The sequence below is a fragment of the Myxine glutinosa genome, chromosome 1 (assembly GCF_964187855.1).
Source record: "Myxine glutinosa chromosome 1, kmMyxGlut1.1, whole genome shotgun sequence".
NCBI classification, from domain to species: domain Eukaryota; kingdom Metazoa; phylum Chordata; class Myxini; order Myxiniformes; family Myxinidae; genus Myxine; species Myxine glutinosa.
Window position 1 is genome coordinate 224,215,900 of NC_136261.1, and position 26,462 is coordinate 224,242,361.

At 40.9% G+C, this 26,462-nt stretch overlaps 2 protein-coding genes across 2 annotated transcripts in view; both read right to left on the reverse strand.

Annotated features, from left to right (window-relative positions):
* LOC144891290 (uncharacterized) overlaps positions 1–26,462 on the reverse strand; it is a 981,422-nt gene that overhangs the window by 392,258 nt on the left and 562,702 nt on the right. The gene's annotated exons all lie outside the window — the stretch shown is intronic.
* The window catches only part of LOC137434335 (intermembrane lipid transfer protein VPS13D), a gene marked incomplete at its 3' end in the record, with an annotated part of 220,793 nt that overhangs the window by 69,257 nt on the left and 125,074 nt on the right, over positions 1–26,462 (reverse strand). Inside the window, 7 exon segments of the mRNA XM_078784227.1 lie at positions 8,041–8,212; positions 14,150–14,345; positions 14,548–14,734; positions 20,627–20,807; positions 21,493–21,619; positions 22,357–22,447; positions 22,634–22,936. Coding sequence (XP_078640353.1) covers positions 8,041–8,212; positions 14,150–14,345; positions 14,548–14,734; positions 20,627–20,807; positions 21,493–21,619; positions 22,357–22,447; positions 22,634–22,936 — 1,257 coding nt within the window.

Genomic DNA, 26,462 nt, shown 5'->3' on the forward strand with positions numbered 1-26,462 from the left:
AGGCTGAGTCAACCCCCCTGGTGTTAATTTAGCAATTGACCGGGATTCGAACCCAGGATCCTGGGATCCCAAGCCGGCACCCTAACCGCTAAGCCAACACCAGGCTGTGGTGCCAAAAGGGACGTAGTAAATAAATTACAAAGGTAATGACATACAAGGGATAAATTACCCATAATCCCTGAGCTAATTAACATACCCACTCCTCGTAATGGGGACGAAGATACACTTAATCCGAACACACGGTCTACCGGATCCCTACTTATAGTACATCGAGGTGGTTCTTCTTCTTCGCGACAGTCGGAGCACACTAATCTACACAAATCTACCTGGATTAAAGTATCCCTACCCCCACAAACGTAACACCATATACATTTCGCTCTCTAAGATTTGTGGGGAAAAGAAGGATGACAGGCTGAGTCAACCCCCCTGGTGTTAATTTAGAGATTGACCGGGATTCGAACCCAGGATCCTAGGATCCCAAGCCGGCACCCTAACCGCTAAGCCAACACCAGGCTCAAAGCTACTTAATTTAATTAATCGCTAATAATTAAATAACTCATCAATGAATTGATCAATCAAAAAACAAAAAATACAGTTTTTGACAAAGAACTTCCTCACTATTGTGCCGAAATTTCAGCTTCCGAGCTCAAAGGATGGCTGAGATATCGCCCAGACAACCAAGAAAACAAACAAACAGGTACAGATACATTCAAAGTACACAGCCCCCATGACAAATAATTAAGTATCCTACAGTGCGGCATTGCCGGCGCGCCTCTGGCCCGGCAATACCGCAGTGCAGCTCATAGAGGCTGCATTGGGAGGGAGAAGTGTACACTAATTGATTGATTAATTGCATAATTAACATCAATAAAAGATTATCACAAAATATTTTCTTAATCAATTGGCTAATAGCATAACTAAACCACTAGTGCTTCATCCGAAGATGTATCTTTTATAAATTTAATTAAATAAATCATTAATAAATAAATAAATAAATGAATGAATAATTAATCAATAAATAATTAATCGATTAAATGATTAATCAATAAATCAAAAATATCCTTGACAGCCACATCACTTGGTCACTGTCATGTCCAAATATTAGCTTCCCAGCTCAAAACGTGCCTGAGATATTGGCCAAATATTGAGATAAGTGTGTCTCCACCCTCAGGAGAGCCAGGAAACAATATCTCTCCGTTCTCAAGACCGAACTCTCCTGTCTGTCTCCCTCTTCCAAATCCTGGTGGCGTCTGGTCAAATCTGTTTCTGGTGTTTGTTCCCCCTTCATCCCGTCCCTCACCTCAAATGGCTACACAGCTGACTCCGCACATGAAAAAGCTGAATGCCTCAACTCTGTGTTTGCCTCTAAATCTTGTGTCCCAAACCCATCCCTCTTTGTACCCACCGTACCCAGTCGTACCCAGCTGCTCCTGGACTCCGTGTCCTTTCCTCCTGACAAGGTGGAAAAGTTTCTGTCAACCCTCGACTCTGATTCTGCAACTGGACCTGACGGCATCAGCCCACGGGTCCTAAAATCCTGTTCTTCCGCTCTTTCACTCCCTCTCTCTGTTCTCTTCACCCTCTCTTTTGCTCAAGGTCATCTGCCATCTGCTTGGAAATCAGCCAACATCACCGCTTTGCACAAAAAAGGTGCAAAAACAGATCCTATCAACTACAGACCAATCAGCCTTCTCCCAATTATCAGCAAAGTCATGGCATCCATCATTGCTTCGGATATGAAATCTATCCTCTTCTCCAATGGCTTGATCTCTGATCATCAATTTGGTTTCAGACCTGGTCACTCTGCTCTGGACATGCTGCTTCTGCTGTCTCAACAATGGATGGAGGTCCTCAATGCCAAACAGGAAATTAGGGCTGTCTCCCTTGACATATCACGTGCCTTCGATACTGTCTGGCACCCCGCTCTGCTCACCAAACTCTCCTCTTTTGGTATCCATGGAAATCTCCACGCATGGCTGGCGGACTTCCTCTCTAGTCGTAGTCAACGTGTGGCCCTGAATAGGTTTCTCTCATCTCCTCTTCCTGTTCAGGCTGGAGTTCCCCAAGGCAGTGTTCTGGGCCCTGTGCTTTTTCTGGTCTTCATCAATGATCTCTCCGACTCTCTTGAAAATCCTCTCTATCTCTTTGCTGATGACTCCACTCTCTGCCGCTCCATTCCTCATCCCTCAGATCAGCAGTCTGCAGCCTCCTCACTCTCTGCAGACCTGGACAAAATCACAGACTGGGCAAACAAGTGGAACATGTCTTTCAATCCTGACAAATCTCACACTCTTACGATGTCTCTCCGAAAAGACCGACTGGACAACCCTCCCATCCACTTTCTGAATAATCCTCTCCAAGAAGTTCTGTCACTCAAGCTTTTGGGTCTCACTATCTGCCATGATCTTTCCTGGGAAAACCACATTTCAAATCTGGCCTCCAAGGCCAGTCGCCGACTGGGCATCGTCCATCGTGCGAAGTCCTTCCTTGGCACACCTGAGCTCCTCACCACATATAAGGCTTTCATCCGCAGCTCAATGGAATACTGTTCCCCCCTCTGGGCTGGTGCTCCTGCCTCACACCTAGCTCGTCTTCACGCTGTTGAAACCAAAGCATTCAGAATCATTGTAATCTCCCGCGATTAAGCTACCTCCGAGGGCCTTTCACTTACTCACCGCAGGCAGGTTGGTGGTATTTGTCTTCTACCGACTCCTCTCCGGCCTTGCTCCTCCAGCTCTCTCTGGGCTGTCCCCCAAATATTCCTCCAGGTCGCACAAGATCTGCCTGCAACCCTCTTGTGGTTAAACTGCCAAAATCAAGACTCTCTGCTCACCTTCACTCCTTCATTCCTCTTTTCTCCCACCTCTGGAACAAACCCCCTCACTCTCTTCAATCCCACTCCTCCCTCCATGTCTTTAAAACAGCTGTTTACCACCAACTCTTATCTTCCCCCATCCAAAACCTTGATCTTTTCTACCCCGCTAATTTCACCCAAAATCCACTTTTTTGAAATACCAACTTCTTTCCTGGAAGTCCTTGGTGTACTGTGTTTATACTTCTCCCTCCCCCCCCCCCCCCCCTTCCCATGCCGCCTTCCCCCAATCCCTCTCCCTCCCACACATTCCCGATGTCCCTGCTCTCAAATGTTGTGTTTATGTGCTTCCCCTGCTCTCCCCATCTTGTCTGCCGCTCCCCTTTTTATATACTTTGTTTGTTTGTCTCTGATTTCTTTTTGTGATAAATGTTAGCTCTTTCACGAGCCTCGATTCTGTATTAAAAAAAAAAAAAAAATGAGAAAGAAAATAAATAAATGATTAATAATGAAAATAAATAAATAATAAAAATTAAAAAATTAAATTATTAATCAATTCGGTCACAGAACACGTAAACCACCACCATTTCATCAGAATCTGTAACTGAAAAATAAAATCGTAATTAATCCAATAATTAAATAATTAATCGATTACTTGATTAATTAATAAATCAAAAATAGCCTTTGCAGCGAAATCACCTGGTTATTGGCATGTCCAAATATCAGCTTCCTCACTCAAAAGGTGCCGGAGTTAATGGTCAGAAGAGAAAGGAATTTTAATTAATTAAATAAGTACTGAATTAATCGCTAATAATTAAATAACTCCTCAATTAATTGATTAATCGAAAAACAAAAAATACCGTTTTTGACAAAGGACTTGCTCACTATTGTGCCGAAATTTCAGCTGCCTAGATCAAAGGATGACTGAGATATAGCTCGGACAAACAAGAAAGCAAGAAAACAAACAAACAAGTAAAGATACATTCAAAGTACACCGCCCCCATGCCAAATAATTATATCCCACAGCGCGGCATTGCCGGGGCCCCTCCGGCGCCCGGCAATACCGCAGTGCAGCTCATCGAGACTGCATTGGGAGGGAGAGGTGTAAAATAATTGATTGATTAATTGTATAATTAAAATCAATAAAAGATTATCACAAAATATTTTCTTAATCAATTGGCTAATAGCATAACTAAACCACGAGTGCTTCATCCGAGGATGTATCTTTTAGAAATATAATTAAATAAGTCATTAATAAAAAATTAAATAATTAATTGATTAATCAAGAAATAATTAATTGATTAAATGATTAATCAATAAATCAAAAATATCCTTGATAGCCACATCACTTGGTCACTGTCGTGTCCAAATATTAGCTTCCTAGCTCAAAAGGTGCCTGAGATATTGGCCAAATGAGAAAGAAAATAAATAAATGACTAATAATGAAAATAAATTAATTAATAATCATTTAAAAAATAAATTATTAATCAATTCGGTCATGGAACACATAAACCACCATTTCATCAGAATCTGTAACTCAAAAAAAATAAATTTTAGTCATTAATCTAATAATTAAATAATCGATTAATTGATTAATTAATAAATCAAAAATAGCCTTTGCAGCCAAATCACCTGGTCAGTGGCATGTCCAAATATCAGCTTCCTAACTTAAAAGGTACCTGAGATAATGGCCAGAAGAGAAAGTAAATTTAATTAATTAAATAAGTAATTAATTAATCGCGAATAATTAAATAACTCCTCAATTAATTGACTAATCAAAAAACAAAAAATACCGTTTTTGACAAAGGACTTGCTCACTATTGTGCCGAAATTTCAGCTTCCTAGCTCAAAGGATGGCTGCGATATCGCCCGGACAAACAAGAAAGCAAGAAAACAAACAAACAAAACCAGAGGGAAAACTGAGTACTCCCTTTCAGCGTGCATTATTGCCGAGCCCCCTTTGGTGCCGGGCAATGACGATATGCAGCGCCTGGAGATGGCATCGGAAAGGTGCGGTGTACAACAAGTGCAGATACATTCAAAGTACACCGCCCCATGCCAGATAATTAAATATCCAACAGCGCAGCATTACCGCAGTGCAGCTCATAGAGACTGCATTGGGAGGGAGAGGTGTACAATAATTGATTGATTAATTGTATAATTAAAATCAATAAAAGATTATCACAAAATATTTTCTTAATCAATTGGCTAATAGCATAACTAAACCACTAATACTTCATCTGAAGATGTATCTTTTCGAAATGTAATTAAATGAGGCATTAATAAAAAATTAAATAATTAATCGATTAATCAATACATCAAAAATATCCTTTGTAGCCACATCACTTGGTCACTGTCACGTCCAAATATAAGCTTCCAAGCTCAAAAGGTGCCTGTGATATTGCACAGATAAGAAAGAAAATAAATAAATAATTAATAATGAAAATAAATAAATAATAATCATAAAAAAATGAAACAAATAATCAATTCGCTGATATGACACATAAATCACCACCATTTCATCAGAATCTGTAACTTTCCAAAAATATATATTTTTAGTCATGAATTGAATAATTAAATAATTAATCGATTAATTGATTAATTAATAAATAAAAAATAGCCTTTGCAGCCAAATCACTTCGTCATTGGCATGTCCAAATATCAGCTTCCTAACTCAAAAGGTGCCGGAGATAATGGCCAGAAGAGAAAGGAAATGTATAAGTACTTAATTAATCGCTAATAATTAAATAACTCATCAATTACTTGAATGAATGAATGAATGATCGTTTTAAGGCCATTTTTCATTAATCAATTCAATTCAATCATCAATTAATTGATTAATCAAAAAACAAAAAATACCATTTTTGACAAAGTACTTGCTCACTATTGTGCCGAAATTTCAGGTTCCTAGCTCAAAGGATGGCTGAGATATCACCCGGCCAAACAAACAAACAACCAAGAAAACAAACAAACAAGTACAGATACATTCAAAGTACACCGCCCCCATGCCAAATAATTAAATATCCTACAGCGCGGCATTGCCGGGGCCCCTCCAGCGCCCGGCAATACCGCAGTGCAGCTCACAGAGACTGCATTGGGAGGGAGAGGTGTGCAATAAATCGATTGATTAATTGTAAAATTAAAATCAATAAAAGATTATCACAAAATATTTTCTTAATCAATTGGCTAATAGCATAACTAAACCACACGTGCTTCATCCGAAGATGTATCTTTTAGAAATTTTATTAAATAAGTCTTTAATATAAAAAATTAAATAATTAATTGATTAATCAATAAATAATTAATCGCTTAAATGATTAATCAATGAATCAAAAATATCCTTTATGGCCACATCACTTGGACACTGTCATGTCCAAATATTAGCTTCCTAGCTCAAAAGGTGCCTGAGAAATTGCCCAGATGAGAAAGAAAATAAATAAATAATTAATAATGAAAATAAATAAAATAATAATCATACAAAATGAAATAATTAATCAATTCGTCAATAGAACACATAAACCACCACCATTTCATCAGAATCTGTAACTTAAAAAAAAAAATTTTTAGTCATTAATCGAATAATTAAATAATTACTCGATTAATTGATTAATTAATAAATAAAAAATAGCCTTTGCAGCCAAATCACCTGGTCATTGTCATGTCCAAATATCAGCTTCCGAACTTAAAAGGTACCTGAGATAATGGCCAGAAGAGAAAGTAAATTTAATTAATTAAATAAGTACTTAATTAATCGCTAATAATTAAATAACTCCTCAATTAATTGATTAATCAAAAAAAACAAAAATACTCTTTTTGAAAAAGTACTTGCTCCCTATTGTGCCAAAATTTCAGCTTCCGAGCTCAAAGGATGGCTGAGATATAGCCCGGACAAACAAGAAAGCAAGAAAACAAACAAACAAACAAACAAACAACCAGAGTGAAAACTGAGTACTCCCTTTCAGCGTGCGTCATTGCCGAGCCCCCTTCAGTGCCCGGCAATGACGATATGCAGCGCCTGGAGATGGCATACGACAGGTGCGGTGTACAACAAACAACCAGAGTGAAAACTGAGTATTCCATTTCAGCGTGCGTCACTGCCGAGCCCCCTTCGGTGCCCGGCAATGACGTTTTGCAATGCCTGGAGATGGCATAGGAAAGGAGCGGTGTACAAAAATAAACGTGCTTTGAAATACATGTCTCTTACCAAGCTTCAGTTCAATATGTTAAAAGGTAAGGGGGGTAAGTCTGGAAACCCGACCAGGGCCACGAATGTCAAAGCAGGTCGCATTTTAACAACAGTGAATATGCTGGGTTCGCGGGCGTTGGGGCCACAAATGTCGAGGTTCCGACCATATTTAATTATATATCAGTCCTTTTACCAAGCTTGAATTTCCAAAATATATAAATAAATAAAATTGCCACGAGTGGGCTGCCGGTCATCTCTTGAGGTTGAGTGCAAACCTCTGCTGATTTGGGGGAACCCTCCTGGGAGCCCCCTGATGCCCTGGGATGCCCCTTGATCCGAAATTGAAAAATCTAAGACCGAGTGATTCTGCAGACCATCAAGTAGAAGGGCTGGCTGTATTGGGTTCAGAGCTATCAGTTGGTAAATAAACGATAAGTAGGGACCCGAAGTTTCAGGGGGTAATCCTCCTCCTCCCACCCCCCCTCACCCCCAATTCCCCCAGGAGTCCCCATGATCCAACATCGTAAAATTGAAAAATCTAAGACCAGATGATCCTGTGGACCATCGAGTATAAGGGCTGCATCAGGTTTCAGAGCAAAGTGTTGTTAATGGGGGAGGTGGGGGTAACCTCCCCCTGGAAGCCCCCATGATCCGAAATCGAAAAATCAAAGCCCAAGAGATTGTGTGGGATACTACTGTCATGGATTCATGTGTCAAGTTTCAGAACAATCAGCTGAGTGACAAGGAAGGAGTAGCAAAAATAGCAAAAAGTTAACGGACGGATGATCGGACGGACGGATTGATCACGACCCATTTTATAAGTTGACCTCTCCGATAATTGAGATGAGATGGCCAAATAAAATGTGAAATTGACCATTATCATATATAAGCATTCTTAAACAACCTTAGTTGTTATAATCATAGCTTTAGCTGAAAAAAACGTGTTTTTAAATATGCCCGCCTTTGAAAGGGCTGTGCTACACAATTCAAGACAAATAGACCAGCGCTTGGCCAGAACAAGAAGTGTATGGATGAAGCATACATGTGTGGCTGGTTCCTGAAGCGAGTATGGTCGGGAAGGCTCCTCAAGTTGCTCTCCAAGGTTGGACTGTAGGACAGCACGCACAAGGGAATACAGCTTGGAACTCAGCAGAATGCGTGTATTTGTCATGCGACCGTGCACAGACATGTCTGGGACATGCCGTGAGAAATCCCTATGAAGCACAAGAAAAGAAAAAACAACACAAAAGGTTAATCATGAAAGGTAGATGTCCAGTTAATGGAAGCTTGCTTGATTCAGGAATCAAAGGTAACTCTAAAGAAACAAAACAAGAAGACATCATGCAGAGCACGATACTTGCAAAATCCACCCCTCCACCTATCCCCCCTCCAAAAGAGGTTGCCTGCCATTGATCCATCAAATTGTCCGTTTCAACATGATTAAAATTGACGATCTTGATCAAAGCTCGGGTCAATAGGATGAAAATTGATTATTTTTCAGATGAAAATTGATGATTTTAGAAGTTTGACCTTGAGTTGGTCTTTGACCTTTTAGCCTCAAAAGATAGTTGGTTTCCCTATTTAGTGGCTCAATAGGCAAATGCTGTTCAAATCTAAGTCAATTGGATGAAAAATGGTGATTTTAGAAATTTGACCTTAAATTGAGAAGCCCATCTCAGATTGTCCCCAATTCAAAACAATGACATTTTCTACCCTCATTTTAAACTTTGACCTTTGACTTCAAAATCAATAGGCTTCTCAATTGTGACGACATCTACAACTTGGTGGTTTCATGACGATCGGTTTAGAATTGTGACCTGTAGGCAAGTGACAAACAAACAGAAGAACAAACTCAACCGACCAATATACTTGAAAAATCTTTGATTTTGCAAGTAATAACAAGAAAGAGCAATCAGAGATTGCAGACCCTCACCAGTATGCGTTTTCAGTGGTTTTAAAGGCTTTTGTGTTGAAACAAATATGGCGGCCGAACCATGTGACGGATGACGACATCATCATTTTTTTTCTCCACCAATTTATGCCTACATGACGCTCAAGAAATTTCATCTTGACCGGATGAAGTTTTGTACTTGTCGAATTATGAAATCATAATGGAGGCACCTATGACATCATCATTAACATATTTTATTCCCCATGGAGAGTTCTTTACAATGAACCAAGTCTCAATTTTTTCCATTCAGCGCTTTGAGATATAGAGGAGCAAAGTTTTTCGGCTTTTCTAAGATGGCGGCCAAACAACGTGACCTATGACGTCATAATTATCATTAAACAATTCTACAGGTGGAGTTGCACCTATGGTGAAAATTTCCTGTCCATCGGACCAATGGTTGCAGAGAAAATCATATTTATTCTGTGCGGACAAACAAACAGACAAGCAAGCAGACAAACAAACAAACAAACAGACAGACAAATGAAAAATCACTCACAGAGCGACACTTGACAAAACAGAACAAAGTAGAATGGCACTCAGTAGAGCATCCTTTTGACCTCCAAAATAATTCGTTGTTGAATTCAGTGACCTGATATGCAAATCGTCTTCAAAGTTTAAGTTAATCAGATGAAAATTGAGAATTTTAGAAATTCGAAAAAAGTGGTTGACCTTTGACCTATGTTGACCTTTTGGCCTACGCTGATCTCAAAAATAGGTGGTGGTTGAATTCGGTTAGCCGATATGTAAATTATATTCGAATTTCAAGTCGATCGGATGAAAATTGAGGTTTTAGAAATTCAAAAAAAGTGGTTGACCTTTGGCCTATGTTGACCTTTTGACCTCAAAAATATATAGGATTCTGTCGGCCACGAACTCTACCATTTGGTAAAGTTTCGTGAAGATCGGTTTAAAATTGTGACCTGTAGGCAAGTATAAGTGAGCGGACAGACAAACACACAAACCGGAGTGATCAATTTACAAACGGCCAAGTAACAAACAAACGGACTCAAATGCAATACCCTCTCCTCAGGCGAGGGTAACTAGAACGTGTAGGAGAGCCAAACAATCCATATATAATGGAGCAAGTGTTTGTATGTATGTATGTATGTATGTATGTATGTATGTATGTATGTATGTATGTACAGTCGTTGCCATGAATATTGGCACCCTTCCACTTTTTTCAAATAACTCACAATAATCTCTAAAAATAAGTTGAAATTGACAAAAGTATTTGGTCTCCACAATTCTTTATTTCACTGTTAATATTACAGAACATTTGTTTTTGATTCAGAACTTAATACATCCTTTAAAATCAGAAAATATAAAGAAATGGCATTGCCAAAATTATTGACACCCTCGACTTAATATTTGAAAGCACAGCTTTTGGACAAAATAACTGCAGTCAAGCGCTTTCTATAGCCTTGAATTAACTTCCTCCACCTCTCTACTGGCAGTTTGGCCCAGTGGCCCACTCTTGTGCAAACTGCTCCAGTTCTCCCAGATTTGAAGGGTGCCTTCTCCCAGCTGCTGTTTTCAGATCTCCCCACAGGTGTGCAAGGGGATTTAGATCTGGACTCATTGCTGGCCACTTCAGAACAGTGCTTTTTAGCCGCGTCGCAGACGCTGGTCAGAGTGCCCTCTGCTGTTGTTCTTCTTCTTGTTCTTCTTCTTCTTGTTGTTCTTGCAGAGAAGACAAAACCTCAAAGCTCCACCCATTCTGGGAACCATAGCTCCACCCATTTTGGGAGAGGCTTCATATAAACAAATATCCACCATTTTATTAACTCGCATAGCTTTGAGGCCTGTTTTGTAGGCCCGTGGTGTCTTCCTCTCTCACACAGTTTTATTTCAAATCAAATTCGATATATCATTTCATTTTTCACAGTCGCTAACATAGTTTTAGACTCGGTTGAAAAAAAACGGGAAGAAAATCCGATTAAAGTTGCCCTTTATAGAACGAAATGAATTCTCAAAGGCCTGTAACTTCAAGTCCATTGAGATTTTTTTTTTTTTAATCACGGCATGGTCAGTCATACACCGCCCGAAATAACAGACGGGAAAATGCCGAGATATATTAAAAATTCGTCCATTTGATGACAATCGTCATGATGAAATATTTAATTTATACGTCGTCACAATAATGTGGAGAGAGGAGCATAGCTTCGTTCACGTGTCGCCACACACGGGAAATTGCCGAGATATATTTTTTTTAAATCGCGGCATGGTCAGTCATACACCGCCTGAAATAACAGACGGGAAAATGCCGAGATATATTAAAAATTCGTCGCCACACACGGGAAATTGCCGAGATATCTTTTCACTTTGCACAAAAATAACATCAAGTAATCGAATCAATAGGAATGTCCTGTGCCTATAACATCGACGTTATAGGCACAGCTGCATCTAGGCATTGTGTAACATCGACGCGGCTTTTGTTTTAATTAAAACTTTTTGTACTTGTTGAAGTGTGTTTGGGGTCATTGTCCTGCTGCAAAACCCATAACCTTCGACGGAGACCCAGCTTTCTGACACTGGGCTGAACATTACACTCCAAAATGCCTTGGTATTCTCATGGTTTCATGATGCCATGCACACATTCAAGGCACCAAGTGCCAGAGGCAGCACAGCAACTCCAACAAATCACTGAACCTCCTCCATGTTTAACTGTAGGGAAGGTGTTCTTTTCTTTGAAGGCTTCATTTTGTTTTCTGTAAACATAGAGATGATATGCTTTACCAACTGGCTCTAATTTGGTCTCATCTGTCCACAGGACATTCTCCCAGGAGGATTTTGGCTTGTTCAGGTGTGTTTTGGCAAACTCCAGTCGGGCTTTCTTATGTCTCCCTCTCAGCAGTGGGCTCCTCCTGGGTCTCCTACCATAGAACCCCCTTTCATCGAGTTGGCGACGGATGGTGCGAGTTGAAACTGTCGAAGCTTGTGTCTGAAGGTCAGCTTGAATCTGTTTGGCAGTTGATCGAGGTGCTTTCTCCACCATTCTAACAATCCTTCGCTGCAATCTTCGATCAACTTTTCTCTTGCGGCCACGTCCTGGGAGGTTGGCTACAGTGCCATGGGCTTTAAACTTCCTGATAACATTGCGTACGGTGGACACCGGAAAATCAAGGTCTCTGGAGATGGATTTGTCACCTTGAGATTGTCCATGCTTGGCTACAATCTTGTGTTTGACCTCCTCAGACAATTATTTGGTTTTCTTTCTTTTCTCCATGCTCAATGCGGAACCAACATTGACACAAAACAGAAGAATGACACCTTTTCTCTAATCACACTGGTTGAATGAGTGATTTTTATATTGCAGGCACCTGCAACTCACCATTGGTGAGTTCAATTCCAAAGTAAAGCAGAATCACCTGCTTGAAATCAAATTATTTCTAACAACCTCTAAAAGGTGTTAATAATATTGTCCAGGCCATTTTAAGATTTCTGTGTGGAATAAGCCAAGATTTCATTTTTTTTTTTTTTCAGGTTTTTTTGTTTTGTTACACTGCAAACTAAAGAAATACATATGTGGATACCAAAATATTTTTTAGTTTTAACAATTTCCTGGAAGAAATGGTGAATTATTTGAAAAAAGTGCAAGGGTGCCAATATTTTTGGCCACGACTGTATTTATGTATGTATGTATGTATGTATGTATGTATGTATGTATGTACGTACGTATGTATGTATATATGTATGTATGCATGTCCGTTCTTCAACCACTGCTTGGACAGCTGACGACGCTACCCACAATTGTAACCTGAAATACTTAACCTAAAATACCCAGAGGACCCAAAAGACCATTCCCCCACCTCCCGGGGACCAAAGAGACCCAGAGGAACCAAAAGCCGCAAAGACTGAAAAGACCCTGAAGACCAAAAATGGCCAAAAGACCACAAAGACCCAAAATACCCAGAAGCCCTAAAATACCCTGAAGACCTAAAAGACCCAATGGGCCCCAAAGACCCCAAAAAACAAAAACATCCAAAATACAAAAAAGACCACAAAGACCCAAAAGACCCTGAGGACCCAAAAAACCCCGAAAACCTAAAAGACTGAAAAGACCCAATGGACCCTAAAGACCCCAGAGACCCAAAAGACCCCAAAGATCCTTGAAGACTCAAAAGACTAAAAAGACAAAAATACCCCAAAGACCCTTAAGGACCCAAAAGACCCAAAAGACCCCAAAGACCCAAAATATCCTGAAGACCCAAATTACCCCAAAGACCCAAAAGACCTAAAAAAAGACCCCGAAGAAGAAAAGGCCGAAATGACCCCGAAGACTGAAAAGACCCCAAAGACTGAAAAGACCCTGAAGACTCAAAAGACCCTTAAAAGGGAACCCAAATGCAAAAAAAAAATTCTGAAAAACCATTGGCAATCATTAATCACGGTCAAATTTGAAGGGAATATTTATTTTTTGCCAATCACAAAGTGCCGGAAAAAACCCTTTACTGTCGATTTTCATTATTTGCCAGTGACGTCACATTGCGAACTCACTGTGATCATGCCGGTGATGGTACATAGAGAAACAGTGCATTGAGAGCTTGGAATCTGATATGGTGGAGCGGGCTGGGGGTAGAGGGGGTGTGGGGTGGTTGTGGGTATTGTTAGCTAGGGTGACGGTTCAAGGGGGATTGTGGGGGGACAGCGGAGTGGGAGGGGGAGGGTGGGGTTGTTATGGGTATTGTTAGCGAGGTGCTGGTTGATGAGGGATTGTGAGGGGAAGGTGGAATTGGGGTGTGGGGTGGTCATGGGTATTGTTAGCTAGGGTGATGGTTGATGTTTATTTTTTCTGGAAAATTGAAATGCCTCAAAAACCAAGGCCATCTAAGTTGAATATAAATCAGCAAGAGCAATATTACCAAAGGAAATCAGCAAGAAATCTAAGTCAAAGCAGTTGTGTCAGCAGAAAATATCCGAGGGCAAAAAAATGTGTTGCACGCTTGGAAAAAGATCGCCCTTAGGGTCATCCATAGGGCAGGTATTCTGCTAGTAATTTTAAATATATTATACACTCATTCATTCATTCATACACTATGATGAGGAAAGGCATCAGAGCTAGCGTACACAAAACTGTATATTGCAAATTTGATAAAAAGTTCCAAAAAGAAAAAGAAAATTGCAAGCAGCAAATCTTGGCATCATTATGCCATGCTCCATAATCATATAATATTTTGTACAAATTAGCATTCCCACATACCTGTCCAAGTTTCTCTCTAAGTTCAGGTCAAGATCCAGTTTTTCCTGAAGCACATTGTCAGCCTGACGTCGCACCCAGAATGAAGGGAAAATAACCCCTTCATCATTCGCACCGCAAACCTTGCTATGCTGTGCCATGAACCACTCCATTGCCATGAATCTGACTAGCATAGCATCAACAAGGCAGCGCAGGCCATCTGAAATAGTGCAGAAAACAGAAGGTGTACTTTAACTCCAAAATATTTAATTGTTCAACAATTCAACAGTTCAACAACTACAGCTCAAAATCAAACAGTAAAAATTGTGGTGGCAAACAATTTAATGTTGAGCAAGTACAATTACAGGAAAAAAAACCACAACAAACAATGCTCTCTAGGTGCCCTCCGGTCATGCACCTACCGTCACCGATGAATCGGAACTCATTTCGAATGCTCATGTGTTCGACGGAAGCAGCAAGGAGCCGAGGTGAGAGCGAACTCTCGGGGAAGAGGAGCAGTAGAGATTTGGCATCCAATTCCACAGAAAGACGCATTCCACGGCAAGGAGTGCAGCGAACCTGTGCATTTACAATTAAAGCACGACGATTCTGCAGCACATTTGATAACAAACAGAGTTGGAATGTATCCAAATATATGGAATTGAAAGTCATGAAAATATTCAAATCAAAGCTAAACTAACGCTACATGCACCGCTAAAGCATAAAAAATTATTCGACCAAAGTATTCACAACCAAATGGAAAATCATGTAAAATACGATTATCACATGTAATATGTGAATATTAAATCCAAAATGGCGATACTGTGTATTTTTTATGTGTATACTGTACTGTCAAAAGCAAAAATATTGGCACCCTTTTTTTTTTTTTTTTTTTTTTTTGTAAAAAGATCGTGGCTCATGTAAGAGCTAACATCAATCACAGAAAAGGACAAACGGACACACAAAACATGCAATAAAGGGACCAGGAGACAAGATGGGGAGAGAGAGGGAAGCATACAAGTACAACAGCAGAGAACAGGGACAACGGAAGATCTGTGGGAGGGAGAGGGCTTGGGGGGAGGAGACATGGGAAGGCGGGCAGGGGCGGGAGTGGGAAAGTATAAAACAAATGGACTCTGCTAGAACTTCCCTTGCACTTTTATCAAATAAATGCACCATTTCATCCAGAAAATTGTTAAAATTAAAAAATATTTTGGTATCCACATATGTATTTCTTTTTTTTGCAGAGGAACAAAACAAAAAATCTGAAAAAAATACTAAATCTTAGCTTAATCCACACAGAAATCCTAAAATGGCCCGGACAATATTATTGGCAACTTTTAGAAGTTGTTAGAAATAATTAGATTTCAAGCAGGTGATTCTCCTTTACTTTGGAATTGTACACACCCACGGTGAGTTGCAGGTGCCTGCAATATAAAAATCACTCATTCAACCAGTTTGAAGAGAGAAAAGGAGTCACTCTGCTGTTTTGTGTCACCGTGTGTACCGCAATGAACATGGAGAAAAGAAAGAAAACCAGAGAATTGTCTGAGGTCAGACACAGGATTGTAGCCAAGCATGGACAATCTCAAGGCTACTAGTACATCTCTATTGACGTTGATGTTTCTGTGTCCACCGTACGCAATGTTATCAGGAAGTTTAAGGCCCATGGCACTGCAGCCAACCTCCCTGGACGTGGCCGCAAGAGAAAACTTTATCAAAGATTGCAGCGAAGGATTGTTTGAATGGTGGAGAAAGCACCTCGATCAACTGCCAAACAGATTTAACCTGACCTTCAGACACAAGGTATGACAGTTTCAACACGCACCATCCGTCACCAACTCAATGAAAGGGGGTTATATGGTAGGAGACACAGGAGGACCCCACTGCTGAGAGAGAGACATACAAAAGCCCTACTGGAGTTTAAACACACCTGAACAAGCCAAACTCCTTCTGGGAGAATGTTCTGTGGACAGATGAGACCAAATTAGAGCTTTTGGTAAAGCACATAATCTCTATGTTTACAGAAAACAAAATGAAGCCTTCAAAGAAAAGAATACCTTCTCTCCATTCAAACATGGAGGAGGTTCAGTGATGTTTTGGGGTTGCTGTGCTGCCTCTGGCACTGGGTGCCTTGAATGTGTGCATAGTTCAAGACAAAACGCTGGACTGTTCTGAAGTGGCCAGCAATGATTCCAGATCTAAACCCCATTGAACACCTGTGGGGAGATCTGAAAACAACAGTTGGGAGAAGGCACCCTTCAAATCTGGGAGAACTGGAGCAGTTTGCACAAGAAGAGTGGGTCAAACTGCCAGTAGAGAGGTGTAGGAAGCTTATTCATGGCTATAGGAAGCACATGACTGCAGTTATTTTGTCCAAAGGCTGAGCTACCAAATATTACGTCGAGAGAGTCAATAATTTTATCAATGCCATTTCTTTTTATTCTGATTTAAAAGGATATATAAAGTTCTGAATCAAAAACAAAGGTTCTGTAATATTAACAGTGAAATAAAGAATTGTGGAGACCAAATACTTTTTGTCAATTTTACAACATATTTTAGAGAAAATTGTGAGTTATTTGAAAAAAGTGCAAGGGTGACAATATGTTTGGCCACGACTTCATATAAAAATAAGATTTGTCTATCGACTCCTCTCTGGCCTTGCTCCCCCTGCTCTGTCTGTGATCTGTCCCCCAAATATTCCTACAGGTCACACAAGATCTGCCAGCAATCATCTTCTGGGGAAACTGCAAAAATCAAGACTCTCTGCTCACCTTCACTCTTTCATTCCCTCTGTTCCCACCTCTGGAACAATCTACCACACTCTCTTCAATCCCACTTCTCCCTCCAGGTCTTTAAAACAGCTGTTCACTACTATCTCTTATCTCCCCCATCCAAAACCTTGATCTTTTCTACCCCCATTAATACACCCCAAATCCAACTTTTTCAAATTCCGTTTTCTTTCCTGAACGTCCTTGTAGCGTACATCTTGTTTATCCCGTGTACCCCATTCCATCCCTCTCCGTTCCACAGATCTCCCAAGGTCCCTGTTCTCTACTGGTGTTGTACTTCCCTCTCTCTCCCCCTCTTGTCTCCCGCTCCCTTTATTATATGTTCTATGTGTTAACTCTTACACGAGCCTTGACTGAGTATCCAGCAAAAATATGAGATTGTTACCAAAAGGGCGATTTTGTGTATATAGTTAATGAAATGGACATTGTGTATTCCATTTGAAGTGATAAATCCGATAAAAATGAAAAACCTAGATTGGAACCTCACAGAGCAAATGTTAAATAAAATAGCATGCTGGTGCGAAAATTTTTTTTTACAGGAGCAAGGCTCATGGAAGCGCAAGATAAAACTGACAGTGAAACAAGCATCAAGAAAATAAATGAACATGAAAACACGAGAGGAAAGGGAAGTATGGAAGAAACACTGAAACTAGCAAGTAAGATGATTGAGTGAGGCAAGGTTAATAAAGATTATGGGTCAGAATTGGGGATGACAAGAGATGTCTGCTTGAAATCCAAGAGGGAAGAGTGAGACAGAACAGCCTCTGGAAGGTGGTTCCATGTATAGTCAGGTTCACTATGTTAATAAATATAATTTCGTTCAAAATTATTGGAGATTAGCAAAACTATACATTTTTGGGATATTCAGAGCATGAGAAATCCAAAAATTAATGTTGGCATTTGCGTGGACACCTTTGCGAAAATGACACTCAGGACAGTGATGAAGATAGTCAGGTTCACTATGTTAACAAATATAATTTCGTTCAAATTTTTTGGAATATTCAGAGCATGAGAAATCCAAAAATTAATGTTTACATTTGCGTAGACACCTTTGTGAAAATTACACTCAGGACAGTGATGAAGATAGTCAGGTTCACTATGTTAACAAATATAATTTCGTTCAAATTTTTTGGAATATTCAGAGCATGAGAAATCCAAAAATTAATGTTGGCATTTGCGTGGACACCTTTGTGAAAATTACACTCAGGACAGTGATGAAGATAGTCAGGTTCACTATGTTAACAAATATAATTTCGTTCAAAATTTTGGGAGATTAGCAAAACCTGTACATTTTTGGAATCATCAGAGCATGGAGAATCCGAAAATCAATGTTGGCATTTGCACAGACACCTGCATGGCCGCCATTTTGGATTTTCAAAATGGCCGCCATAAAATACATATTTTGCGCTATCTCGGCTTCTAGTCAACCCAGAAACTTAACTAAATATGCTAATCCTATGTTTTCTGGGTCAAGGAATCCAATAAAGGCCTCAAATTAGTGCTCAGGATTATAAAAAAGCAACAAACAAAGGTAATTGAAAACCATTGTCTTGATATTTGTGATATAACTGTATTACATAATACATGATATTGCAAGTCCTTTGAAGTTATAGGTATGGGTTTATAAAGCAAGAAAGCACCCTTGTTAGTATCAGATTGAACTATAAGTCCTACACACAGGATCTACTAGGTCTATACCGTTTAGGAATATGCTTTTACAGATCTTCATCACTGTCCTGAATGTCATTTTCGCAAAGGTGTCTACGCAAATGCCAACATTAATTTTTGGATTCCTCATGCTCTGAATATTCCAAAAATTGTATAGTTTTGCTAATCTCCAAAAAATTTGAACGAAAAAAAACATAGTGAACCTGACTAGTATGGGAGAAGTGAGAGATTTTCTAGTTCATCATTATTTTATTCACGATTTTTCCCCTAAACCTGCAGTAACTGCCAGAAAGGGTGTGGGAGGGAGCTTGTGTACATGCATTTGCCTATCATCTCTCGATGGGAGGTCTAGCTTTGCTGTTGCTCGAGCAAACCTTACTTTCTTAATAATCCTCTTGAGGAAATTCAGTCATTCAAACTCCTGGGTCTCACTATCAGCCATTATCTTTCTTGAGCAAACCACATTTCAAAGTTAGCCTCCATAGCCAGCCGCTGACTGGGCATGTCCCGTCATCGAAGTCCTGCCTTGGCACACATGAACTTCCATCCACCTACAAGGCGCCATCATCCACAGCTTTATGGAGTTCTGTTATCCCCTCTAGGCTGGCTCCTCTGCCTCACACCTTGCTCAGCTCGACGTTGTGGAAACCAAGGCCTTTAAGATTATTGTAATCTCCCGCGATGAAGCGAAGTCTATGGTCCTATCACTATGCCATCACTTACAACCATCCTAGGTGTTCACCACCATCTCAGATCATCCCCAATTCAAAACAATGACAATTTCTACCCTCATTAACACCTCTCCATCCCCCAACCCACCGCAATCACACCACCTACCAAATTTCCAGTCTTTTCCCCCTGAGAGTTTCCTTATGTATCCATTTTGTCCACCAGATGCATCCTCTCGGCCTGCCCCTCATCCCTCCCCACTCCCATTGTTTGTCCAAGTCTGCCTCTATCTAGCTGCCACTGCACTGGTAAATCAATAAAAAAACACAGAAGCGATTTAAAAAATGGTGCTCACGCTTGACGCACTGCAAGCAGGCTAAGGCCTATTTGTACTCACCTATTTTCCCTTTTACATTTTGACCCATTTGTCAATTCCATATTCTCATAATAAAGGTTTGTGGGAAATTTAATAACAAAAGCTCAAATGGTAAAAAAAAGTTATGGCCTGGACAGATGGACACACACACATGCTCAGAAAACACCGTCTCCTGCTGCATGGAGATACGGGTTAATATAAATCCAAAGTAGGATGTAACATTTCTTGTGAATCACTTTTTTGATGGCTTGTTGGTCGCAACTTGATGGTGACCAAAATTTAAATGGTGATGGATTATCAATAGCCCCAAACTCAAAACGGCGACGGAGCCCCAAACTCAAAACGGCGACGGAGCCCAAAACTCAAAACGGCGACGGAGCCCCAAACTCAAAACGGCGACGGAGCCCCAAACTCAAAACGGCGACGGAGCCCCAAACTCAAAACGGCGACGGAGCCCCAAACCCAAAACGGCGACGGAGCCCCAAACTCAAAACGGCGACGGAGCCCCAAACCCAAAACGGCGACGGAGCCCCAAACTCAAAACGGCGACGGAGCCCCAAACTCAAAACGGCGACGGAGCCCAAAACTCAAAACGGCGACGGAGCCCCAAACTCAAAACGGCGACGGAGCCCCAAACCCAAAACGGCGACGGAGCCCCAAACTCAAAACGGCGACGGAGCCCCAAACTCAAAACGGCGACGGAGCCCCAAACTCAAAACGGCGACGGAGCCCCAAACTCAAAACGGCGACAGAGCCCCAAACCCAAAACGGTGCCGGAGACCCAAACTCAAAACGGCGACGAAGCCCCCAACCAAACACAAAACGGTGACGGAGCTCCAAAGTTAAAACGGCAATGGTGATGGTGACGAAATGTCAAAATGGTGGTGGTGGCCCCGAAACACAAAATGACGACATTTGCAGGTCATCATCGAAGCTTATACAAAATGATATAGCTGCTTTCATAGAGCATTGGTTCAACACATTGAGAACGCTGACCTGCTGCCCATTCAGCGCTGCACGCTGCCGACCCAGCAGCTCCTGCAGCTGCACAAAGTAGTGCAATGTGCTGGTTAGTTCCATGTAGAAGCGCTGTGTGTGGAGCAGCCGTGCAGGAGCTAGGTGCACAATAAGACGTGCATCGCAATCTCGCTTCAGCTCTGGGTCTGGCAACCCAAACCTGAATAAATCAGGAGCAGAAATTATTCAACAGTAACAGTAACAGCATGTAACAGCAAAAAAAATTGTAATACCACTTTCAGGAGGAACAGCAAGAGGAGTCACATCAAGAAAGGACATTTCACATAAATATTGCTGTCTTAAATTCAAAGGAAACAAGAACTTGAGAAGTTATTTTTAGAATATAACAAACTAACAAGCAACCAAATATAAAACACATCAACCTTGGAAAATATATATCACATATGAATTCTTCCACGAGTGCAGGTGAAAAGATGAAAAGTGTGGTGAAAAGTGTGGTGAAAAGTGTGGTGAAAAGTGTGGTGAATTTTGATCATCCCAAATGTCTGGGACATTTGCTGTTTCACGAATATTTATGATTGAGCCTTCAATTATTCGATTATTTTCGATTTTTGGAAGTAAAAAGATTTACGAGTTGGATATATTTGAGGAAAACCCTTAGATGGCCTTTTTCATCTTAAAACTGATATCCATAGTGTATGGTACAGGAAGAGGTAATCCTGCCTGCCTATGTTATGTTTGTAGAAAAAGCAAGAATCTAAATTTAAGCATCATATAAGCAGGTGGGTAAAGATGGAGAAGGAGAACAAGAGAAATTGCATCATACTTCTTACAATGTTGAAAGAGTTGATGCACGAATCTTTTCACATAATACTGATACCAACCGAAAGAGATGAAAAGTGAGGGCACCGTTTCCAGTTATGACGAGACGCTCGGGATAGAGTGTACCATTAGGAGATCGGTCACTCAATGTAACATCAGAAACAATTCCATGGAGATCCATGTCACAATCTGTGCAACAACAACAACAACAAAGAGCAATCAGAGATTGCAGACCCTTGCCAGGTTGTGTTTATAGTGTTTCTAAGGCTTTTGTGTTGAAACAAATATGGCGGCCAAACCATATGACCTATAACGTCATCATTCTTCTTTTTTCCTCCACCAATTTATCCCTAGATGACGCTTAACAAATTTCATCTTGATCGGATGAAGTTTGGTACTTGTAAAATCATGACGTCATAATGGAGGCACCTATGACAATATTACATCATCATTAACATATGTTATTCCCCATGGAGAGTTCTTTACAATGAGCCATTCCTCAATTTTTTCTGTGCAGCACTTTTGGAGATAAAGGTGCAAAGTTTTTCGGTTTTTCCAAAATGGCACCCATACCACGTGACATATGACGTCATAATTATCATTGAAATATTATACAGGTGGAGATGCACCTATGGTGAAAATTTCCTGTCAATCGGACCTGTCAATGTCAAAACAGACAGACAGAAACAGACAAACAAACGGATTCAAATGCAATACCCTCTCCTCTGGCGAGGGTAACAAAGACAACCCTTGATTTGGATACATAATGTCCATTACAATCAGAACAATATCACTCCTCTGGAAATTTATGATCTCACTCTCCACAAAAAAGATGAAGCAACCAAATCATGAAAATAATCATATCAAAGGACAAGTAAAAGTGGGACATGGAGCAAAGGATAGAAGATGCAGCAGACTGGACGCACCATGAGTGCTGAGTATGCAGTGCAGTTGAGAAGCCTCTGCACGTGCCACCTCCCCATCTTGTCTGTTCAACAGCAAAGAGAGTGTCCCCACCTTGGAATACAGGAATATTCATCGATGTTACACTATTGTGCAAATTTCCTTCTTTCACCATTTCAAAAATGCGATGTTCAAGGCACAAAGGTATCTATTTAAATTATGTAAGAAAATAAAATTTAAATGCAACATTGTAACCCCCCCCTACAAAACTCTCAAAAAAGAGGGGGAAAAAATTCATACCTGCAGATCTATTCTGGTGCTGTTTTGCACAGTATCAACATGGATAACTTGTGAGGGATCAGGAATGGAACCATGGCTAGGGCTTGTGTTTGACTCCATGCCAGAAGGGACACCAGAGATAGGGAAATCATTATTGTTGAAAGAGGAGCTGCTGCTCGGCACATCTGCCCGCATGCCATGGTTTTGCGCTGTAGAGCCGATGCCAAAGAAGTCCAGCAACAGCACCCATGTGTTGAGGGTCATGACCATGGCGAGGGATGCAAGATCGACTTTAAGATCACGTGATAATCTGTCACTTTCAGACTGAGCAAAGAGGAGAAACAAGAAAACTCAGTAATGAACCAGTCAACCCAACAGTTTCATTCCAGATCAATGAACTTGTTTTCACTCCCAACGAAGCTACGACAAAAATGGAACACTGACCATAAACAAAAAATTAAAGCCAAGATAATTTTGCTCAAGACAAAAAAAGTATCAAAACCATAACAAGACTAAAAACGGCACTCAGTAGAGAGCATACATCCGCCTGGTGAACAGTTTACGTTTTGTATCCCACATATAGGCCGGATCTGGATTCGGACCTGAACCAAAATCTAATCGGCTTGTTCTTGTCACCTACCCAACTCAGCCACCATGTTTATTCATAACTCGTCCATAACTTTTTTATATATCATGTTATATATCGCTTTTCACCCGATCTCTCAATGGTGAAGAATCACTTAAAAACTAAATAATTATTGTAGCTGAATCGATATTCAGATCAACACCAAAATTGAAACGATTAGTCCTTTCACACACACAACCTCTCTACCAAGTTTCGTCCAAACCCATCCACAACTTTTTGAGATATCCTGCTATGTATCGTTTTGGCCCTTTCTCCCAATGGTGAAGAATCACTTCAAAAATTAAATAATTGTCATATCCGAATCGATATTCAGATCTTCACCAAAGTCGAATCGAATCGTCCTTGTCAGACACCCAACCAGTCCACCAAGATTCGTCCAAATCCATCCACAACTTTTTGAGATATCCTGCTATGTATCTTTTTTGGCCATATCTCCCAATGGCATCTCAAGGAAATAGGGAAGGGCCAGGCATTAGCCTGGGGGATGGCGAGACGCCCCTGGAGTACCGTCGGAAAGTGGATGTGGCGACGCGCTGCTCCGGGGCATGCTCCCATACCTGACCTGACCCGACGTGTGTGTTGGTAGATCCTTGCTCTTTGTCCAGGGGATTGGGGGGAAATGCAATGAGATTAGTCTGTTACATCCCTGGTGTGATCTTCCCCTTCTCTACCCACCATCAATCTGCTTCAACAAATTCAATCCATCAATCTCTCTTTCAATCCATTGTCTTTCTTTTAATCCATCGCCCAACATTCGAACCATCTGTTCATCCATCCGTCATCATTCCGACTCATCAGTCTTATTCACAGCACATTCGAACCATCTGCTCAGCAATCCATCCTTCCCATACTACTCACTCTCCAAGTCACCACCAACCTCTGCCTAACCCTACATTCATCACACGGAGCAACGCCTCTCACACCCGCACAGTACAGTGGAACATTTGAATGAGTGAAGGAGTGGCAAAGATCGCTGGTGACCGACAGACCACTTGAGTGTTAGTGTGCACTTGTGGCCACTTCAACATCATGATACAGGGTTTTTCTCACAGCTCCATCGTGGGAACCCCATCGGACATGTACAGTCACGTGAAAAAGTAAGTACACCCCATGTAAAGTTTTGACTTTTTCAACATATTTCAACATACACCTATTTGATCTTCATTTCAACAATATTGATAGATAAAGGTGATATAATATAACAAATATCATGAAACATTTACATTTTGTAGTGCATTGTATAATTTAAATAAACATAAATGCAAATTTCGCATGTGGAAAAAGTAAGTACACCCATACATTTATCACTACTTCAAATACCTAAAATTAGAATCAGGTGCACCAGCTCAGGTGCAAATGATTAGAACATCGTTAGAGAGGAACTTGGAGGAACCTGTCTCATTTAAACCTCAGACATTTAGTTTGGTTTGCTCTTTCTTGTTGGTGTGCGGCGTCACCATGCCTAGATCAAAAGAGCTCTCTCGGGCCTTCAGAAAGAAGGTTATAGATGCCTACGAGACTGGAAAGGGATTTAAAAAGATCTCCAAACAATTTGAAATCAATCATTCGACTGTCCGGAACATCATCTACAAGTGGAGAAGATTCCAAACAACTGCCAACTTGTTCAGGCCAGGCCGCCACAGCAAGTTCAGCCCAAGAGCAGACCCCAAGATGCTGAAGGAAGTCTCTAAGAACCCGAGAATGTCATCACGGGACCGACAGGTAGCTCTTGCCACTGATGATGTCAAAGTGCACGAGTCTACCATTAGAAAGAGGTTGCACAAATTTGATCTACATGGGAGGTGTGCCAGGAGGAAATCTTTGCTGTCCAGAAAAAACATCAGGGAAAGACTGAAGTTTGCCAATGAACACCGAGGCAAAGACCAGCACTTCTGGAACAATGTGCTCTGGACAGATGGGTCAAAGGTAGAGCTATTTGGCCACAGTACCAGAAGACATGTTCGGTGAAAACCAAAGACAGCATTTGACCACAAGAACCTGATACCAACTGTAAAGCATGGTGGTGGAAATATTATGGTTTGGGGCAGCTTTGCTGCATCAGGGCCTGGGCAGCTCACCATCATAGAATCCACTATGAATTCTTCATTGTACCAGAGGGTGCTTGAGCATAATGTGAGGCCATCTGTCGGAAAGTTGAAGCTCAACCGAAGGTGGACCTTGCAACATGACAATGACCCTAAACATACCAGTAAATCCACCAAGGAATGGCTGAAAAGAAAGAAATGGAGGGTTCTGGAATGGCCAAGTCAAAGCCCGGATCTAAATCCCATCGAGATGTTGTGGGGGATTTGAAATGAGCTGTGCATGCAAGAAACCCCTCAAACATCGCACAGCTGAAAGAATTCTGCATGGAGGAGTGGGCAAAAATTTCTCCCAGTCGATGTCAGAGACTGGTAGACAGTTATAAGAAACGCCTACTTGAGGTTGTTTCTGCCAAAGGGGGCAACACCACCTATTAGAGCCAAGGGTGTACTTACTTTTTCCACATGCAAAATTTGCATTTATGTTTATTTAAATTATACAATGGACTACAAAATGTAAATGTTTCATGATGTTTGTTATATTATATCACCTTTATCTATCAATATTGTTGAAATGAAGATCAAATAGCTGTATGTTGAAATATGTTGAAAAAGTCAAAACTTTACATGGGGTGTACTTAGTTTTTCACGTGACTGTACCAATGGGAAAAGGCCACGCAGGGTTGTAGGCCCGGAGTGACACATATAAAGGCCAGAACGTTTGTTTGTGCGTTTTTGGCATATTTTTTGTGCGTGTGTACGTTATTCTTTCCTGGAAAAGGCGTAGCACCTAGAGGCCCCAAATTTTGGGTGCAAGTACTTCAGAATCTGGGCAATGTTTTAATCTACCACGTGTTGGCCTTGATGTCCGTTTTGAGGCCACCAAACACTGCTATAAAGTGTATATTTGGATGTGGGGTCAGGCAATGCTGCCATCGGCCATGAGGCAAAAGGTAACCACCATGAGGCCAATTACTCCATAGCTTTTCAATGTTCAACATGTCACACCCAGCCACTCAGTGCCGGGTAGCCCCAGCTAGTAGAATATATAGATGGCCCCTAACACTATTATATTCATTGCATCTTTCTGTTCGACAGCTGCATCTGTACACTATGCCCATGGCAAATAGCTCAGAGGAAATGTTACACTCTTTGTTTGACC